Source organism: Engystomops pustulosus, chromosome 8, assembly GCF_040894005.1.
Source record: "Engystomops pustulosus chromosome 8, aEngPut4.maternal, whole genome shotgun sequence".
Lineage (NCBI taxonomy): Eukaryota > Metazoa > Chordata > Amphibia > Anura > Leptodactylidae > Engystomops > Engystomops pustulosus.
In genome coordinates, this window is record NC_092418.1 from 50,852,374 (window position 1) to 50,873,130 (window position 20,757).

A 20,757-nucleotide genomic window follows, 5' to 3' on the forward strand; every position below is an offset into this window, starting at 1 on the left:
GGGCGGTCATTTCTCTCTCATTAGGTCTGGAAATCTACTTGCTGAGATAAGATTTGCAGACCCGACGCCTCACACTGTGAATATGATAGTGTATGCGCTAAATACTGATATACTGGAAATAAACAACAAAAGAGAAATACTGAATGACTATAACTAGCGATGGATAATTTGGAGCTTACAAACCTCGCTGTATCTGACACTTGTATGAGACGTATATTTGCCGGCGTATTTCCGTGTGATTTCCTACCTGAACATAAAGTAGTCCAAAGGCCTGCGGCATTTATAGTGAATACAGACGATTCCCGCAAACCAGGCAGTCACTGGATATTAATTATACTATGTAATGAGAAAGATGCCATATTTTTTGATAGCTACGGCTTCTCTCCTGATGCTGAGATTTTCCCAAAAGAATTTATACAGTTTTTAAAAAGAAACTGCATAACATACACTTATCAGAACAAACAATTACAGGATACCATGAGCTCTTTCTGCGGGAATTATTGCATTTTTATGCTTTATAATATAGCTAGGGGTCTATCTTACAAGCAGGCTTTACAGTTTTTTACAAATGATTATAAAAATAACGATCGCTTAATGTATACATTTGTCCAAAAAAATCTAACTACTGTGATGCGTAACTGTATATCGCAATGTACTTTTAAACTATTGTGTAAACCCTACACAAACTACTTATCTTAGTCCAGACAAATTCCAACTTCTGCTTTTTTGTGTAAAAAGTATATCCTGTCAGGTACTTCCTCACAGATTTTTCCCTTATCTTAGCACTTCAGCATCCACGTAACTTTGTTTTTTCTTTTCTGATACATCATATTGCATCATACAGTGTAATTAATGTAGGACAGTGTGCTAATGGGATCTTACCAGCTGAGAACAGAATATAAGGACTTTTTTATTATTCTTTGCTGTATAAATTAAACTCATTGTTTTTGTATCAGATTAATGCAATTGTCTGAATTTTTATACATTTTTTATTATTCTTTGCTGTATACAATTTTTGCTCAATAAAACGTTAAACATTGAGGCGTCTGTTTCATTTTTGTTTAATTTTATCTATGATTAAACATTGCATATAAATGTTATACACGCACAATTAAAGTTAAATTAAACTGTGTCACATCCAATATAATATGAATGTGCTACAGATCACATAAAAGGGGGGTTCACTCTGCACAACCTTCAGGCACCCACACATTACAACAACCCTGCACCCTCACATTACAGAACCCTATAAAAAAAGAGAGAGAAATAAGACTAAATCAAAGGGGCGTGTACTTCTGAATAAAAGGGGGCGTGGTACCTGTCACTTTCAGGAAGTGGGCGGTTTGACATAAGGTATGGACGCTTTACTACTACTATCCCAAAGGAATTCAGAAGTTGTCTTTTGCTTGTCCCAGAGAAAACAAAGATTTGGGACAATGTACCAAAAGTAGAGAATCCCTATTGCTTAGGTGGTTAAGAAAACCGATTTACCGTTTGAAGATTCTACTCAGCTAAAAGATGTCATGGATAGAAAGTCAGATTGTCTAGTCAAAAAAGCTTGGGAGACATCAAAGGCTACTTCAACCGATTCCGGACCGCCCACCATGTATTCACGGCCCGCGTCTGTTCCCGGTGTATGGAATGGGCTCACCGGCTGAGCCCTCTCCATAGCCGGTAAGTCTTTGCTGCATATTGCACCCGTGATATTTGCTAGCAAATAGTAAACAGTAAAAATCACTAACACATTTGGTATTGGCACGTCCGAAAATGCCCGATCTATCAAAATATAATAACTTTTTTTACTGCATTTAACCCCGTAACTGAAAATACCGTACAAAGTCGAAAAATGGCACTTTTTTGCCATTCTGAAAAATATTTTAAAAATCTATAAAAAGTGATCAAAAGGTTGTACAGTCCTAAAAATGATATAATTGAAAACCTCATCAAAAGTCGCAAAAAATGACACCACCTACAGCTCCGTACAACGAAGTATGAAAAATTTATTAGTGGCAGAAGATGTCAAAATAAAATTTGTACAGGAGGTTTTAATTTTTGTAAATGTATGAAAAGATTAAAAAACCTATACAGCCCCGTTACTGTATCGACCCAAAGAATAAAGTAGACATGTCAATTGGGGCACACAGTGAAAACTGCAAAATCCAAGCCCACAAGAAAATGTTGCAAATGCGTTTTTTCACCATTTTCACTGCATTTTATAGCCTACAAAAAGGGCCAATGAGGAAAGTAAAATCCTGGATGCTGCAGGACGCTCCTTCCCTTCTGCACCTCGTTTTTTCATCATTTCCGATCAACTAAGGACCAGTCAAAATCCAAAAGGATACAAACCCGGAAACAAGGATTCTGGAATAGTTCTAGAGGAGGAAAAAAACAGCCTTTTTCTCTTCAGTTCTTCAAACAAGCAAGAAAAAAGAAACAAGTCAGGGGAAGATTTCTATCATCAAAGAAGGTTACTTTTTAGAATTTATCTCTCCTCCTTCTCACTAATTTATTTTGTCCAGGCAATCCTCGAACACGTTAACGTGTCACCTTTTGGAAGGAAGTATCTGGCTTGTTGAACCTAAATGTGATCAGCCCCGTCCCTCCAGAAAAAAAGGTATGGGTCATTATATCATGTTCCTATTCACCCAGAGTTGCATAAATACTTACGGTTTACAGTGTTTAACACCTTCAGAAGAAGAGTCTCATTTTCAGTTTACATCATTACCTTTTGGTCTCTCCTCAGCTCTTAGGATCTTCACCAAGATCATGAGAAGAGGTTGTAAAATACCTATGAACAGAAGAAGTCTTTGTTGTCCCATACCTAGACGACTTCCTACTGATCGGACTGAGTGACTCGGTAAGCCACTTAGAAATTCAGAAGAAGTTCACAATAGAAGTGCTACGGTCTCTAGGATGGATCATAAATTTGGAAAAATCATATTTCACCCCAAATCACATAAAGGAATTCTTAGGAGTATCAATGAACTCTATAACAGAAACCTTTTTATCTTCCACAGGAGAAATTGGACAGACGTCTAAAGAAGATCAGTGATTTCCCAAAGAAGGAATCAATTTCAGTCCGGACAGCAGTGAGCCTTCTGGGGGCCATGACCTCATGCAATCCTGGGACAGAAGCCATCACCATTTACATTTACATCTAGGAATTCCCTCAAAAGTAAAAAGGTCTCTGAATTGGTGGAAGAATACCAGGAATCTACAGAAGAATGACTGAATCTGGACCACCGGCCGTTGTATTCAAACAGATGCCAGCAGCTCCGGCTGGGGAACTCTCCTGCCAGGAAAATATGTTCAGGGCCCCTGGTCCTGGAAAATGGTGCAGGTTTCCTCAAACACAAGAGAGTTGGGTGCAGCTTGGAAGACACTAAAAGCTTGCTCCAACACCTGAAGAGGAAACACTAGAAAATCCTATCTGACAATACAACTTCCTACTAAAAAGACAAGGCGAAACCAGATCATAAAATCTTCAGAGGATATCGCAAAAAAATATTTTGGTGGGTAGAAGAAAACATTCGGTCAATCTCAGCTATTCATTTAAAAGGCTAGGAAAATGTCATAGCAGACTATCTCACCAGGACTCAAATCCTTCCTCACGAATGGAGCCTGAACAAAGAATTGCAAGGTGAAGAAATTCTACTCTCAGAATCCTACAGCGGTTCCTTGGGGACCAGATGCCTTCTCACAAGTCTGGAATCAAGAGCTTGTATATGCCTTTCTCCCAATTCCGGTGATAAACAAAGTGCTACTGAAGCTATTAATCAGCCCAGCCAGAATAATCCTAATGTTGCCTTTTTGGCCGAAGAAAAATTGGTTCCCAGTCCTGCAAAAATTAGCAATGGATTTTCCGTTCATCCTTCCAAAGAGACAGGACCTCCTACATCAGGGCCCAGTCCTACATTAAAACCCAGGGTTCCTAAACTTATCCTGGATCCTGAAAGTGCCTTCTTAAACTCAAAAGGACTGTCATGTAAGGTCAAAGGACATGCCTAACCAAGATTCTCCCAATATCTGTCAGATTCTTGATTTTCCACAGGAAGGATTCGAAAAAGGTCTACGGCCCAGTACTCTGAAAGTCCAGGTCTCAGCCTTGAGCACCTTCTTTGATACAGCTCTGGTGGAACACAGGAGGGTAAACAGATTTTTCCAGGCTCGTCTTCGCCAGAATCCTACTGAAGAGAAGTGGCATTTCTTGGACGTAAGACGTACTGTACTTGGGTATATTGAGGCTTCCAGTACCTAGAGGAAGGATTCAAATTTATTTATTCAATTTGCAGGAAGAAACAAAGGTAAGAAAGCTTATAAGCCCACGATTGGTCGATGGGTCACAGATACCATCAAGGAATGTTCAAATCTTAAGGGTGTTCCACTACCGCTCTCTGTTAAAGCTCATTCTACTAGAGCTATATCCACATCCTGGGCAGAGAGAGGAGGAGCATCAATTGATGAAATTTGTAAAGCAGACACTTGGAGCACAAATGTCCCTTTTGTAAAACATTATAGATTAAATGTTGCTGCTTCTAGACACTTGGCCTTCGCCGGTAAGTTCTTCAGGCTGTGGTCCCTCCCTAACTAAGGCATAATTTGGTATGCCTTTAGGGGGCAGTCATGGGGGATGATATGAAGAAAGGAATTAGTCCTTACCGGTAATTCGAAGTCCACCATGACGGCCCTGATTTTTCCCCTCCCATATATTTGCTTAAAACTTGCATGCTATTACCTGTTTATGTAAATGAACATCCTAAATAAAATTGAGTTGAAACCTATACTGGTGTAGTTATTTGGTAAATCACTGGTAGGAGGTTGAGGCTTTTTAATGCTCTCAATTTTCTGTCCGTACAGAGGAAGGGGAAGCAACCTCCAAGGGGCCGACATGGTGGATTTATGGAAACCGAATTACCATTAAGGACTTTTTTTTTTCGCGGACACTTTGTACTTGTTCAAGAGAGGACTGGATGCCTTTCTGGAGAGAAAAATATCACGGGTTATGGGGAAAAAAACCTATTGTTTAATTCTAAAAGATTGGACTTGATGAACTTTTTCCAGCCTCATATACTATAAGTTACCAGATAAAGAATTGTTCAGATTCTATCAGATGACACATTTTTAACACTCTTTAAACTGTAACCCTTGACCTCCCCACTTGTTCTCAATATGTAACATTATGCCTCCTCCCATCATCTGGTTGTCAAGTCCTCTCCCAAATTTATAATATATTTGTAACTACAGTACTTCTAGGCAGATTTAAAAAAAATGTCCTAAAGTTAGACAGTGCAGAGTTGGACTAGATATATTGATCTGGTGCAGAATAAGACTAAGTGTCTGGTGCTGGTTGATAAATCTGGTGCAGTATAAGATTGTCTAGTCATACTCTGTACCTCCTATTAGTTGGCTTACTATACACCAGACAATTGGGACAAAATTCTGTCAGATCAGGAGTATTTTTGGCGCACTGACCTTTTTTGGTGTGATATGATGCCCCCTTTTCACATGCTCCACCCCCTTTGTCAAGCTAGTCGTAGGAGAGACTGAAAACTGTCTAAAACCCTCTATGATTGTATTGCAGAAAGTTTTTTTTTTTTTTTGCAATCTACGACTGAATTCTGTCATGGGCATATTATCAAGTAATTGTCTTTTACTGCTTATACCTGCCAGTTTTTATTAACTGTTGGAAAAACTTTTCAATAAAATAATTGAAAAAGAAATGCAAGACCTTATTATAATCATGAGTCCATCTCTCCCGCCATCTGTGAGGTCATACTCATACTTTGTAACCTATACCATGTTATGTATGTGTTGGTATATTATAATGAAATAAAGCTAAATACTATAATAAAGTGACTATCTTTCCTAAATTGGTGCTTTTATTACCCCTTCCGTATGGATTTTGGGTTAAATTGTTCTTTTTTGGCTCATGGTAGTTGATGTTTTGGGGTATTTATCAAAAAGGTTTACCATATATACCTTATGTATGTAAGTTAGTTGTGCCCATACTATTTATCCCATTGGGAGTATAACTAGAAGTCAACACTATTATTAATATAGCCCAGTATTCTTGAACTGCTTTTATTTTTTGCTTTATTTATATTTGCATTAATTTCTTTTTCAGGCCAAAGATGGACAAGTGAAGCAAGTGCTCAAAGAGATATCTCATGAGATCTGTGCGCTTGACCTAAGCAACTGCTACTGGTTGAACTCCTCTACTGTGGATATTGTGTCAAGTTGTCGGAAACTTGTTAAATTGGATATAGCTGGCTGTTCTATAACCTCCCTACGGTTGTCAAAGATTCTTACAAATCTGTATTTTTTGCGCTCATTAGCAGTTGACATCAACACAGGTTTTGACTCTGGACAGCTAAGTAGTGAGTGCAGAACAACCTTAGGGCACTTAAGAGAATTAAAACAGACTCTGTTTGTGCCATCTTATGGTGTTGTGCCCTGTTGCACTAGTCTTGAAAAGTTGCTTCTTTATTTTGAAATCTTGGACAGGACTCGTGAAGGAATGGTGATGTCTGGGCAACTTATGGTAGGAGAAAGTAATGTCCCTCACTATCAAAACCTGACACTTTTTTATGCTCGTCTTGCACCTGGATACATAAATGAGGAAATTGTTAGACTCTACCTGGCAGTTCTTAGTGACCGTACCCCAGAGAATCTTAGATCTTTTTTAATATCTGTTCCTGGAAGCTTGACAGAAAGCAGAGCTACTAAAAATCTCTTTGAATCCATGGCAAAAAATGTGACATTGGATGCATTCCAGTTACCAAAATCTTGGCTGAATGGATCGTCTTTACTCCAGCACATGAAGTTTAGTTGTCCTTCATATTTAAATTTTAGCCGCTGCATGATTTCTGGTGAAAAGCTTGCTGAATCATTATTGAATGGTGGTAGACACTGCAAGAGCCTTTCTAGTTTGAATTTGAGGGGTTGCACATTATGCTTTATTTCAAACCTACCTTTTAAAAAACCAGAAGATGACATAGATTGTTCCATTTTTAGCAGACTAATATCTGCTTGTCCAAACATTGTACATTTGAACTTATCGTCAGCACACCATCACAGTTCAGATACATCTGGAACACATCTTTGTGATATTCTTTTACAGCTCAAGAAATTACGTTCTCTGTCTTTGCCAGTGTGTGCCATAGCAGATAGCAGCAGAAATGGCAGAAATCTTTCATCTTCTGGACAGTGCACGCCCAGCACTTCTATTGGATTTAGTAAAAAGGTGCGTGTTGGGGCACCAACCTTTTCAAAGGTTCCTGAAGAGCATGTTACATTAAAATTACAATCTGCATTCTGGAAGCTCCTTAAAGGAATACCATCTTTAGAGTTCTTCGAATTGATTGGCTCTAATTTCTATTCAGTCATGCCCCGAAATGATCCAGCAATACGTAATACATATCCACCATGTAAACGTTCCCACGCTGTGAGTGATTCAGATGTTGCTGCAATTTGTCAACTTAATTTTTTGCAAAGCCTTACACTAGCCCAACTGCCAGGAATACTTTCAGGATCTTGCCTTGTGGCCATTGGCAGGAGCTGTCAACAATTGCATACACTTTCTCTGGCAAATTTTGGTATGATGGGCAAAGTAATGTTCATGCCTTCTCTGTGTGAAATGTTATCTCACTGCAAGAATTTGAAAGATCTGAGGTAAGAGACCGTTATTATGTTTGATCTTCTTCTGTAAAACAGCTTGTATATAATTATTTTCTCAGCTTGTATTTGTAGAATATTTAATATCTCTATACAGACATTGTCATAACTTGTTGAGTTTCTCATCTGTTCCCAGTTGCACATAACAGGGCCAACATAAAACCTATGGCCTATCAGTATGTTTTTAAGTGTTATTCTTCTATTTTTTGGAGGGTTAAATGCCATATGTGCCTTACTTTATGTTGTTTGATAATTTTTGGAATCCTTTATTTCTTATGGGCAAAATAAACCAGATGACATAGTCCAATTTTATTATAAATATACTAAAACAATATTTTTAGATTTCTAAAATGTTTGTTTTGTGATTTCTTTCCCTTATGCAAGATAATATCAAGATAGGCACTTACAGGAGCTGTCTCCCAAAACAAATTCCTCAAATAGTTTGAGAATCAAGTAAAATCGTTTCATGATAAAATCAATAAACACTCTTACAAAATAAAGCATTTTGGGTAAAATCTGTTAATCATTTGAATCCATTTTGCTGTGTGACAAGAAGCATGATCACAACATGATGTGCTATTAATAGATGTAAAAGCAGTTTCGTGCAGGGAGCAGAAGTGCAGCAAGGAATGGAGATTTTCTTTTTCCCCTCTGGGGTCTCATTATTATTTTCTCTGGGGTCTCCAGTACTATTGTCTGCTCTGGAGTCTACAGTACTAGTGTCTGCTCTGGGGTTCTCTAGTATTGGTATTTGTGTGCTCTGGGGGTCTCCGGTATTAGTATTTGTCTGCAATGGGGGTTTCCAGTATCTCTACTCTGCTATGAGGTTGCCAGCATTATGATCTGTTATGAGATCTCCAATGTTATTATCTGCTATGGGTTCACCAGTATTATTTGTTTGCTCTGGAGGTTTGTAGCATTAGTTGTCTGCTCTGATGGTCTCCAGTACTACTATTATCTGCTCTGGGGTCTGCACTATTGTCTGCTCTGAATGTAGTGTTTGGTTTCTGGGGTGGCATTTTGTGCTTTATTGTGGTAGTTGGCGTATCTAGGGTGCTGGTTACTGATGCGGCCTCTTAATGTGCCATACTAGAGGTTGTGTGGACAACTCTATCTCACTTCTTTGGCCTTCCGTAACCCATATATTTGGGGGACATTTCTGAAAATCTAAAGCTAACTGAACTTGCATACCCCATAACATCACATATTGCTGGCAAGCAGTGTGTGGGATTGGGATAATACTATGTGTGGGATCCATACTCACAGACGCTAAAGGCTACAAGCAGCTGCTTTTGGCGTTTGGGTCTTAAGATCAACTCGGCACTAGACGCAGTCAATTACAGAAATTACAGCAATTACAGTATTACATGTGGTGAATCAAGTTGCATTTCTATGTTTGTTCCGGACCTTATTTTTATTGGCCCCCTTTCAGCTGCTGGTAACCATGTGGTCAGCACTATGGACAATACTGAGGAAGATGCAGCACAGAGGATAGAGGGGCTATTGTTCCAGGTGAGGGGGAGCTCAGCCCATGCTCCCCAAGGAGCAGTAGACTGCCCAGCATTTCCGCTGCCTAACACCCCTCTGTGTATGTGTATAGTGACACATCCATGGTGGAAAGCCTTCTACTGGATTCTTATTAAAGGAAACCTACCATAAGGAATGTACTGTTAGAAGTAGATGTGATTGTAGATTCCTCCTGCCTGCCTCTGCCCTAATCTGTAATTTAATCCTGGAACCTAACCGTACTTGTTAAAAAAAACTTTTATTTTAGTAATATGTACTAGCCTTAGCTCCCAGTGCCTGGCCAGGCTAGTACACACCCCAGTACCTATTGCCGTTAAACTTTAATTTAGTAATATGTAAATTAACGGCAGAGGGTACTGGGGCGAGTACTAGTCTGGCCAGGCACTAGGAACTAACGCTAGTACATATTACTAAAATAAAGTTGTTTTTTTTAACAAATTAGGTTAGGTTCCAGGATTATTAAATCACAGATTAGGGCATAGGCAGGCACAAGGAATCTGCCATAAGATCTACTTTCTCATGGTAGGTTTTTGGTCTTGTGGACTATTTTATTGACTTTTTTTGATATTACCTTATTGGTTGTGATATAAGAAGACTGCTGTATTGCAATAATCTTGTATACATTTGAAAGCAAAAGCAAGATGCATATGTATTGTCATTTTTGCTTTACAAGTTATGACCTTGGCAGGGAAAAGATTATTTTATATGTCCTAACAGGCTGGTATCTGTACGGCCAAGTACAGTATTTTTCGGACTATAAGGCGCACTGGGGTATAAGGCGCACCATCAATAAATGCCTGCTAAAACTTCTAGGTTCATATATAAGGCGCACTGGAGTATAAGGCACTCCTGATTATAAGGATGAATGACCAGCAGGTGGCAGACCTGTGCACAGTTCAAGGCAGCTGTTGTCTGTAAGTGAGGTTCATATATAAGGCGCACTGGACTATAAGGCGCACCTTTGATTTCTGAGAAAATCAAAGGATTTTTAGTGTGCCTTATAGTTTGAAAAATACGGTACATATGTGATACTTCCTCTATAGAGCTAAAGGCTTTATAGCCATAGAGGGCTAGAACTTCAAATCTGTGGCACCTAGAATCTAGGAGAATATCCTTTTTCATATGAATCTGAATATGAAAGATATTCACTTTTAAAGTAAAAATTTTTTGTGCGATTTTTATATAAAAAATTATTCTCAAAGGCAATTTAACAGATAAAGGCTATATTCACACGAACGTATGGGGGACGTATATACGGCCGACGTATATACGTCCCCCATACACTCCTATGGGCGCACGGCACCCTACGGGAGCGGTATGGTGCAACACACGTGCGGCACCGTACCGTTCCGTACCCGGGAAAAAGATAGGACTTGTCCTATCTTTTCCCGTAATACGGGGCCGTGCGCCATAGGTTGCTATGGAGAGGGGCGGGGGTGAGCTGCATATTTAGCATATTTAGGACTGTACGACCTTTTGATCACTTTTTATTAATCTTTTTATATTTTTCAAAATGGCAAAAAAGTGCCATTTTCTACTTTGGATGCTATCTTCCGTTTCGGGGTTAGATGCTGTGAAAAAGCGTCATGATTTTTTGGTAGAACGGGCATTTTCGTACGCAGTGATACCTAATGTGTTAGTGATTTTCACTGTTTATTTATAACAGTTCTATGGAAAAGGGGGTGATTTGAATTTTTATGGGTTTTTTTTTTTAGTAAAATTTTTTTTTAAATTTTACTATTTTTCAGACTCCCTAGGGTACTTTAAACCTTGGTTGTCCGAGTGATCCTACCATATACTGCCATACTACTGTATGGCAGTATATGGAGATATTCCTCCTCATTCATTACAATGTGCTGATAACACATTGTAATGAAAGGGTAAAAATGAGACAGCCTCCGGTCTTTGGAAGGCCCGAGGCTGTCATGGTGATGGATCGCCACTCCCTGATGACGTCACGGGGAGCGACGATCCTCACTTTGCTGGCGGCAATGTGCGGGTTAACACCCGCGATCGGTGCTAGCACCAGCTATGGAGGGGGCTCAATCCATGAGCCCTCTCCATTTACACACGATCGGTGCTAGCCGGTCATGAAAGGGTTAATAGAATGCAATTGTGGAAAACAATATGTAGGGAGGACGGTTCAGAACTTACACAGTAGGATGAACCAACACAGATATAAAAGCATAAAAAATGGATTATCCCGACTAAAACGCGATCCCAATGACCATAAAATAGAAGTCATCCCGATTTGACCAAATAAGCAACTTCACACAAAATAGGTTTAAAGGGGTATTCTCGTCTGGGCATTCGCTTTCAGTTTCATTAATCTGCCATATCTAAACATTTCTTCAATTAGATGTTATTAAAAAAATGTGAAGATAATTTCTCATAAATGTAGCCATGTTGTCCCTTAGAAACAAGATATCTTCCTCGGATACGGCCACCTCTACTGCAGTGATTGCACAAAGAAACAATTTTTTTTTGTATATGAAATGCCCAGGAGTTACTGCAGGTCCCACAGCCGTCCTGTGGTAATGATTGCTGAATCCTAATGGTCCTGCAGGACTCTATAGCGCATGTCTGGCCACCACTGCCAGAGTGTGACGTGGTTGTATCCGAGGAAGCTATCTAGTTTCTAAAGGACAACATGGCAACATTTTTGAGAAATTATCTTCCCACAGGAACATTTTTTTTATTAACATCCAATTGAAGAAATGTTTATATATGGCGAATGAATTTAATTAAATGTAAATGCCCTGATGGGAATACCCCTTTAAGGCTCTGAAAAAGGGAGAAATATACTGGATCTGCAAACTGAATCCAGGAAGATTGACTGTGACAGCCGACCCTTTTGGCGCCGTGGTGAAACATGACCGCAGCACCTAAAGCACCCACCCACCTCTTCAGCCGGTGATCGGCTACCGCCTCGCTGAATATGGGGGTGCTGGTCATCTCCATGGCAGCCCCAGGGTTCGATGAAGGCTGCCTTTTCGGACCCAGTAGTGCAGCTGTCAGCCTATGCATTTGCATAGGCTGACTGTTCTAATACACTGCCATACATCAGTATGGCAGTATATTAATTTGAACAGGGGATCCGATGATCAGTTGTTCAAATCCCAGTGAGGGACAAAAAAAGTGAAAAAAAAAAATATAAATATATATATAATATACACTCACCGGCCACTTTATTAGGTACACCTGTCCAACTGCTCGTTAACAATTAATTTCTAATCAGCCAATCACATGGCGGCAGTGCATTTAGGCATGTAGACATGGTCAAGACAATCTCCTGCAGTTCAAACCGAGCATCAGTATGGGGAAGAAAGGTGAATTTGAGTGCCTTTTGTTGCATGGTTGTTGGTGCCAGAAGGGCTGGTCTGAGTATTTCAGAAACTGCTGATCTACTGGGATTTTCACGCACAACCATCTCTAGGGTTTACAGAGAATGGTCCAAAAAGAAAAAACATCCAGTGAGCGGCAGTTCTGTGGGCGGAAATGCCTTGTTGAGGTCAGAGGAGAATTGGCAGACTGGTTCGAGCTGATGGAAAGGCAACAGTGACTCAAATCGCCACCCGTTACAACCAAGGTAGGCAGAAGAGCATCTCTGAACGCACAGTACGTCGAACTTTGAGGCAGATGGGCTACAGCAGCTTGAATCATCTTTAGCTAATCTCTTGCCTCAGGAGCCTTTATCAAAAAGGCAAAGGGTAGAATACCAATCAGAGTCCGAAGCTGAGTCAGTTGATGATTCAATTAAGGATTCGATAGACTAAGACTCTATTCCATCCACATCTGCTGTTAAGATGGAATCCAGATACTTGTTCATGGATCTAGATCTAGAACCTCTATTGAAGGCCATGAGAGACACGCTTAAGATTGAAGAAATAGAAGAGCCAAAATCGATCCAGGACGAGCTTTTTGAGATTCTTAAAGCAAAAAAGAGACGGGTCTTTCCAATCAATAAAACCCTAAAGGATCTAATCCTTGAAGAATGGAGAGATCCAGAAAACAGAATATCTCTATCAAGAGAGTTTAAAAATCGTCTATCCTTTGATGAGGAGGAATCGAAAATCTGGAATTCCTTTCCAAAAGTGGATATCCCAGTAACAAAGATTGCAAAAAAGACCGATCTCCCCTTTGAAGATGCTATCCAACTAAAGGATCCCATGGACCGGAAAGCAGATAGTCTGCTTAAAAAAACATGGGAATCGGCCATGTGGAATCTGAAGTCTAATATTGCCACAACATCGGTGTCTCGTACCCTGTTTTTCTGGTTGTCTGAACTAGAAAATCATATCAAGGATGGTACTCCAAGAGAAATTCTCTTAGAAACCACACCTATACTAAAGTCAGCAGCTGCCTTTGTCGCGGACGCCTCAGCGGAGGGTGTAAGATTCAGCGCAAAGGAAGGGGCACTTTCTAATTCAGCAAGAAGAACGCTCTGGCTAAGACAGTGGACAGGAGATTTCAGATCCAAATCTAAATTATGTGGCCTTCCTTTTCAAGGAGAGTACCTCTTCGGACACGAGTTGGACACCATCCTCGAAAAGGCAGCTGATAAGAAAAAAGGCTTTCCTGAAGCAAAAGTGGGTCAGAAGAAACAGCCCTTTCGGGACCCGAAAGAGAAGAAATTCCCTTACAGATGGAAAGGAAAGCAGGGGAAATGGAGTTACCCAAAAGGGGGCAGAGGAAGGGGCTTCCTCCTCAGCTCCAGCAACACCACCCCATCATTCAGAAAATGACGCCAGAGTGGGGGGAAGACTCCTAAAGTTTTACCAGCAGTGGACAGATATCACACGGAACCCCTGGATTCTAACACTGTTAGAAGACGGTTACAGGCTGGAGATAACGTCTCTTCCTCCCAAAAATTTTTTTCTTACCAGACAGCCATCACCAGAACTTACCCTGCAGCTGTGGACAGAAATACAGAAATTACTAGACCTAGATGTCATCATCCCTGTTCCAGTCTCGCAGATAGGAGAAGGTCATTAGTCCCCATTATTCTTAATAAAAAAAAAACAACGGGTCTTTCAGGATGATATGCAACCTGAAAGGTCTAAATCAGTATATCCTATACAGGAAATTCAAAATGGAGACTGTAAGTTCAGCAATTACGCAGATTCCTCTGGGGGCATTCATGTGTACGATCGACCTACAGGATGCCTATTATCATGTACCAATATACAAAACGTCCCAGAAGTTCCTCAGGGTTGCGGTCCTCAACCCAGAAGGTCGGATACACCATTTCCAGTACAAGGCGCTGCCCTTCGGAATATCATCAGCTCCGAGGACGTTTTCAAAAATTATCATCGAAGTGATGGCCTTCTTAAGAACAAGGAAGATAGTTCTAATTCCGTATTTAGACGATCTATTGATTGTAGCAGGATCCGAACAGGAGCTAATCCGACACAGGGATTTTACAATTACCATCCTCAGACAGCTAGGCTGGATCATAAATTGGAAAAAGTCAAACCTGCAACTTAGCAGGATCACTACATTTTTGGGCGTCTCTCTGAACTCATCACTCCAAATGTCCTTCCTCCCACAGGAGAAAAGGTTAAAAATTGTTCAGAATGTGGAATTATTTCGGAAGAAACACGATTGTTCCATAAGAGATGTAATGAGGCTGTTAGGACAACTGACAGCATGTATCCAAGCAGTGCAGTGGAGTCAAGCACATACTCGCAGGTTACATAATTGGGTATTATCCATGTGGGACAAGAACCCAGCTCATCTGGACTGGAAAATAAAAATTCCTGCGGAGATCAAAGACGCTCTAGTATGGTGGACACATCCAGAGTATCTGGAGAAAGGAGTAACCTGGCATCCATGGCCTCTGCTATCAATCCAGATGGACGCAAGTTTGACTGGATGGGGAGCAAACATCGAAGGGTCCCTTGCCCAAGGGGAATGGCCCCTATCCATTCAGAATCTATCTTCCAATTATCGCGCCGTTGAGAGCCCTAAAAACCAGCAGAGATCTATTAAAATCTCGCCATGTAAAAATATATTCGGACAACGTCACCACAGTGGCCTATCTACGCCACCAAGGAGGCACCAGGAATACCGAACTTCTTCTCCTATCGGAGAAAATCTTCAGTTGGGCAGAAGACAACGGGTTATCCCTATCCGCAGTCCATCTGAAGGGAGAAGAAAATGCAATAGCGGACTACCTCAGCAGTAAACATATCAACAACAGCGAGTGGTGCCTAAACAACGAGGTTTTCGAGCAGCTAACCCAAAAATGGGGAGTCCCAGAAATAGATCTGTTTGCAACCCGTGCAAATTCAAAGACAACATTTTTCTTTTCGCTAGACGGTTCAACACCAATGAACCAGCTAGATGCCTTCAGACATCCCTGGAATGCAGCACTAATGTATGCCTTTCCACCAGTTCCAGTAATTCCAAAAGTGGTTCAAAAAATCCAAAGAGAGAGAGGGAAAGTAATTCTAGTGGTACCCTTCTGGCCAAAGAAGGTATGGTTTCCATCCCTCAGGAGGCTAGCCCTGGAAGAACCGGTTCACCTTCCTCCTCGTACAGACCTATTATTCCAAGGACCAGTACTGCACCCAAATCCCCAGGCTCTCCAGTTGTCAGCTTGGATCCTGAAGGGGAATTACTAAGAAGCAAAGGCTTGTCTCACAAAGTCATATCGACCCTAAAGGCAAGTCGGAAACCTATCACTCATGCTATCTATTCCCGCATTTGGAATAAATTTGTTTCTTTTTGTGGGCCTAAGATTCCTAACCAGAACTCTCCTAATATCTCTCAGGTTTTGGATTTTCTCCAGGCAGGTTTCGACAAAGGCCTAAAAACCAGCTCCCTGAAGGTCCAGATATCCGCATTGAGTGCATTTTTCGATAATCCTCTGGCAGAGCATCAATGGGTAAGGAGGTTTATAAAGGCTACTTCTAGACTTAAACCTACCATAAAAATAGCTGTCCCAAACTGGGATTTATCTATTGTCTTAAATTATCTAACTGGTCCTCCGTTTGAGCCCTTGGACTCAAAAAAATATTAGAGAATTAACATTAAAGGTGACCTTTCTTATCGCCATAACATCGGCCAGACATTTGGGGGAGATTCAGGCATTGTCCATCAAAGAACCCTACTTAAAAATATCTGAAGACAGAGTAACATTCACGCTTGATAACAATTTTATCCCAAAGATTTCCTCAAGTTTCCATCTAAGCCAGGAAATTATTCTGCCTACATTTTGTCGAAACCCGAAATCAACAAAAGAAATAGAATGGCACTCCCTTGATGTCAGGAGAATCCTTCTTTTTTACCTGGAAGCAACAAAACCATGGCGGAAAGACTCAAACATCCTTCTGCAGTTCAGCGGAAAGAACAAAGGGATAAAAGCTTCAAAATCCACTCTAGCAAGATGGATCAAGACTGTTATCAAGAATGCTTACGTAGCCCAGAATATGTCAATACCTGAAACAATTAGAGCACATTCTAAACGTGCCATGGCAACCTCATGGGCTGAAAAAAAGGGAGCTTCCATAAATGAAATTTGTAGGGCAGCTACATGGTCTAGCCAGTTGACATTCGTAAAACACTATAGGTTAGACCTGCAAAACACGAATGAATTAGCTTTTGGTAGAAAAGTACTACAAGCTGTTGTCCCTCCCTGAAATATAATTTGTTATGTCTCCAAGTGGGGCCGTCATGGGGGACGCAATGGAAAATGGGAATTATTCTCACCGTTAATTCGGTTTCCATTAGTCCAACATGACGGCCCATATATATTTCCCACCCATGTATAAAATTCTGTACTTCACGGATTAATTGTGTGTGATTAAAACATGCAATAAAATGAGTTGCATCCGCTGCCGGTGTAGTTATTTGGTAGTCACTGGAGTGTAGATGCAGGGGGTGGGTATTTAACTTCTCTGCTTCCTGTCCCTACAGAGGTCAAGGGGTCATCCTCCAAGTGGGGCCGTCATGGTGGACTAATGGAAACCGAATTAACGGTGAGAATAATTCCCATTTTCCCGTGATGTTATTTATTTTTCCATGCCATGTAGTGGGAAGCCGGAAAACATTCCAAATGTGGGAAAAAAAACGTTTGTGCGTCACGTTCTTGTGGGCTCCGTTTTTACGACTTTCACTCTGCTCTCCTAATAACACCTCTGCTTTATTCTTTGGTTCGGTACGATCGCAGTGATACCAAATTTATACAGGTTTTATTGCGTTTTAATACATTTTCAAAAATTAAATGAATGTGTACAAAAAAGAAAATTGCCATCTTCTGACGCTAATAACTTTTTCATACTTTGGTGTATAGAGCTGTGTGATATGTAATTTTTTGCGAAATGAGCCGATGGTTTTTTTAATTGCTACCATTTTGAGGACTGTGCAACATTTTGATCACTTTTCATTACAATTTTTATGTCATGTAAAAAGGTGTAAAAGTCGCGTTTCGGACATTTGGGCGCCATTTCCCATTATAGAGGCCACCGCCGTCCGTAACCGTTTTTAGATTTTGATAGTTTGGGCATTTTGGGACGTGGCGATACCTAATGTGTCTGTGATTTTTATTGTTTATTATGTTTTATATCAGTTCTAGGGAAAGGGGGTGATTTGAACTTTTGAAATTTTTTATTAATTTTTTTACATTTTTTTTACATTTTTTTTTTTTCACTATTTCTTAAACCTTCCAGGGTACATTAACCCTAGATGGTCCGATCGTTCCTACCATATACTGCAATACCACTGTATTGCAGTATATGGCATTTTTGCACATGATTCATTACAATGAGCCACTGGCTCATTGTAGCGAATCCTCAGAAGCTATTCAGCCTCGGGTCTGACGAAGGTACAGATCGTTCCTACCATATACTGCAATACTTCTGTATTGCAATATATGGCATTTTTGCAGCTCCGAGACTACCATGGCAACCGATCGCCGCCTCCCGATGACGTAGAGCTACGGCGCAGATCGTAAAGGGGTTAAACAAGAAGCATACTGCTGCCATCTAATGGTAAAAGCAAGTTAAGAATTCCCCAATTTAGCAGAGGCACCTAATTTTACCACCGAAAACTGGGAAAACCTATTGACTTGAGTATAAGCTAAAGGGGTGGGAAATGCATTTGTAGTATATAGCACCTGTAGTATATAGCCATCCCCCTGTAGCATATAGCCAGCCATACCGCTTTAGCATATAGCCAGCCCCCTTAAGTACATAGGCAGTCCTTTTTAGTATATAGCTAGCCAACCCCAAGTTTGGCCAGAATGCTCTCAGATGCCCCGGGCAGGTCCTCTTCTTGCCTCAGCTCCAGGTCAGCAACAGGTCAGTGCACATTTTTTGTGCTGAAAAACTTGTCTTATACTCGAGTATATATGGTACTTGAGTTGAGTTTGTATATAAGTCGGAACTGGTATATATTATGGAAACACTAAGCAGCAAATGCCTTTTGTATAGGAATTTATATTAAATAGATCCAGTTCCTATATTGGTAATGCCAGGACTAGCCTAGACCCCTATAATATGCCAAAAATAAAAAGAGAGGAAACAAATAAAATAAATAGAGTAACAAACAAATTGGTTATAAAATAGAAATACTTTCTTTGATATAACTGGTGTAAAATAGCATTGTGCAAAAACAGACGTACACCACGTTCCAAATTATTATGAGAATGATATTTCTATTTATCTAAAGTCAGTATAAGAAAAGTCATCACCTATTAGAGTATAAATTGAATTTTATTGAACGCGAAGGCAGTACACTTCAAAACGGCTCTGGGAGGTTATTCTGACATGTAAAGAAATTCAAGCAGAAACTCTCCAAAAACTCACAAGTTCAATGGTTGCAAGAATTGTGACGGGGATATCAAAGAAGGGTTTCTATGTTAAGATGTTAGCATGTTGGGATGTTTTTCATCGAAATCGCTTTTGATTTCAGTGAATATGAACTCCTAATGCTCCAAATTCAACAAATGACCATTTTCTCTTCTTTACAACCTATAAAATACTTTGAAACTCTGCTGTGCATAATAATTTGGAACTGTGTATTTTTTAATTTTTTTTTATTTTACAAAATATCATAGGGAATGTTTATTTAATAAAATTCGATTCATACAGGTGATGGCTCTTATACTGACTGTTTAGGAAAATCTGGGAAAATGATCATTTGCATAATAATGTTGATCATGTTTTCCCGGGTGATCACGTGATGACAAATGGACCGATCAGTGGTCAGTGGTTGGAGAGGTGGTGGAGCTTAGCAAGGTTGGCGCCAAATTTGAAATTTAAGCAGCTTCAGTTGCTAGGTGAGTGCTTCGGTGTCACTGTGGAGCCAGATCTGTGGAACTATTTGATGCCCCTGCCCAGGTAGGTTATCCCCCTGTTAAGGCCCTCAGATAGTGGTTGTGAGCATGGTCGGCTAGGACTAGAATCAAAACTATTCTCTTGCTTAAAGGAATGGTTCTTAAAGGCATAACCTCCCTTAAAGAGACAATTGTATTTGGTAAACTCTTGAAGCCAAGACTCCTCCGGAACAAATTAAAGCTCACTCCAGGAGAGCAGTCATGGGCAGAAAGAGCGTCCGCTTCAATAGAGCAGATCTGCAAGGCTGCTTCATGGAATAATGGAGGCTGCTTCATGGAATATAAATAAGATTTGGGTTCAGTCACAGATCTATCCACTGGCAGGAAGGTGCCCTCGGCAGTAATCCTGCCCTAAGTAGATTACTCCTCTGTTATCCTCCTGTCATTGCCATGGTAGAGGTACAGAGATTTCTTACCCCGTATTTTTTCTTTTTCATTTTTTTGTTGTTTTGTTTTCTCAAATTTATTATAAAAGTCAGGTCCTCCGATATTAACTGTTCCGATATATTCTGTTCCTCGTTGTTTCCTGTCCCTGGGAGGCGGGGAAGACCCTCCTGTCAGTGCCGTTGTGGAGGTTACAAAGAATCCAATTATCGGTAAGAGTAATTTTCATCTTTTCCCAAATTTATGCGGCCGACCATGACAGGTGTTTCTTAACATAAGTGGACAGATCCTTCAGTGTGCGCTCTAGAATTTTCCTAGAATGCAGGAATTTACCGTATTTTTCGGCCTATAAGGCGCACCAAAAATCCTTTAATTTTCTCAAAAATCAAAGGTGCGCCTAATAGGCCAGTGCGCCTTATATATGAACTTATACAGAAATGTACTACAGACAAGATGTACTGTACATTTACCAGTGTTTAATAGCTCCATCCCCAGAAATTTCCTGCACCTTCCCACACAGTATACAGGGTCCCTAGCTCCTGAAGTGCCCTGGCACCACAACTACCATTGTGCCCATCCTGCCCACCCCTAGCACGGAGAGACCAGAGCTGCTATAGTGCCGACCAGAGGTCGCATTAACGCCTCACCACGCGTCATAGACGCGTGATGAGGCGCCATTACCCCCCAAAATAATTGCCAGATGAGGCGCCATTACCCCCCAAAATAATTGCCATGCGTAAAGTTACGCTTGGCAATTATTTCCTGTAGCGTGCCGGGCCACTCAGCAGAACACTCAGCAGAACACGTGCCACAGTGTCAGGGGCGCGCCAGAG

At 40.6% G+C, this 20,757-nt stretch overlaps 1 protein-coding gene across 3 annotated transcripts in view; it reads left to right on the forward strand.

Moving 5' to 3' along the window:
* The window catches only part of FBXL18 (F-box and leucine rich repeat protein 18), a 145,306-nt gene that overhangs the window by 91,289 nt on the left and 33,260 nt on the right, over positions 1–20,757 (forward strand). For all 3 annotated transcript variants that reach the window (XM_072120904.1, XM_072120903.1, XM_072120905.1), the window contains one exon: positions 6,125–7,671. In XM_072120904.1, the coding sequence (XP_071977005.1) occupies positions 6,125–7,671 (1,547 nt within the window). The remainder of the gene's footprint in view (positions 1–6,124; positions 7,672–20,757) is intronic.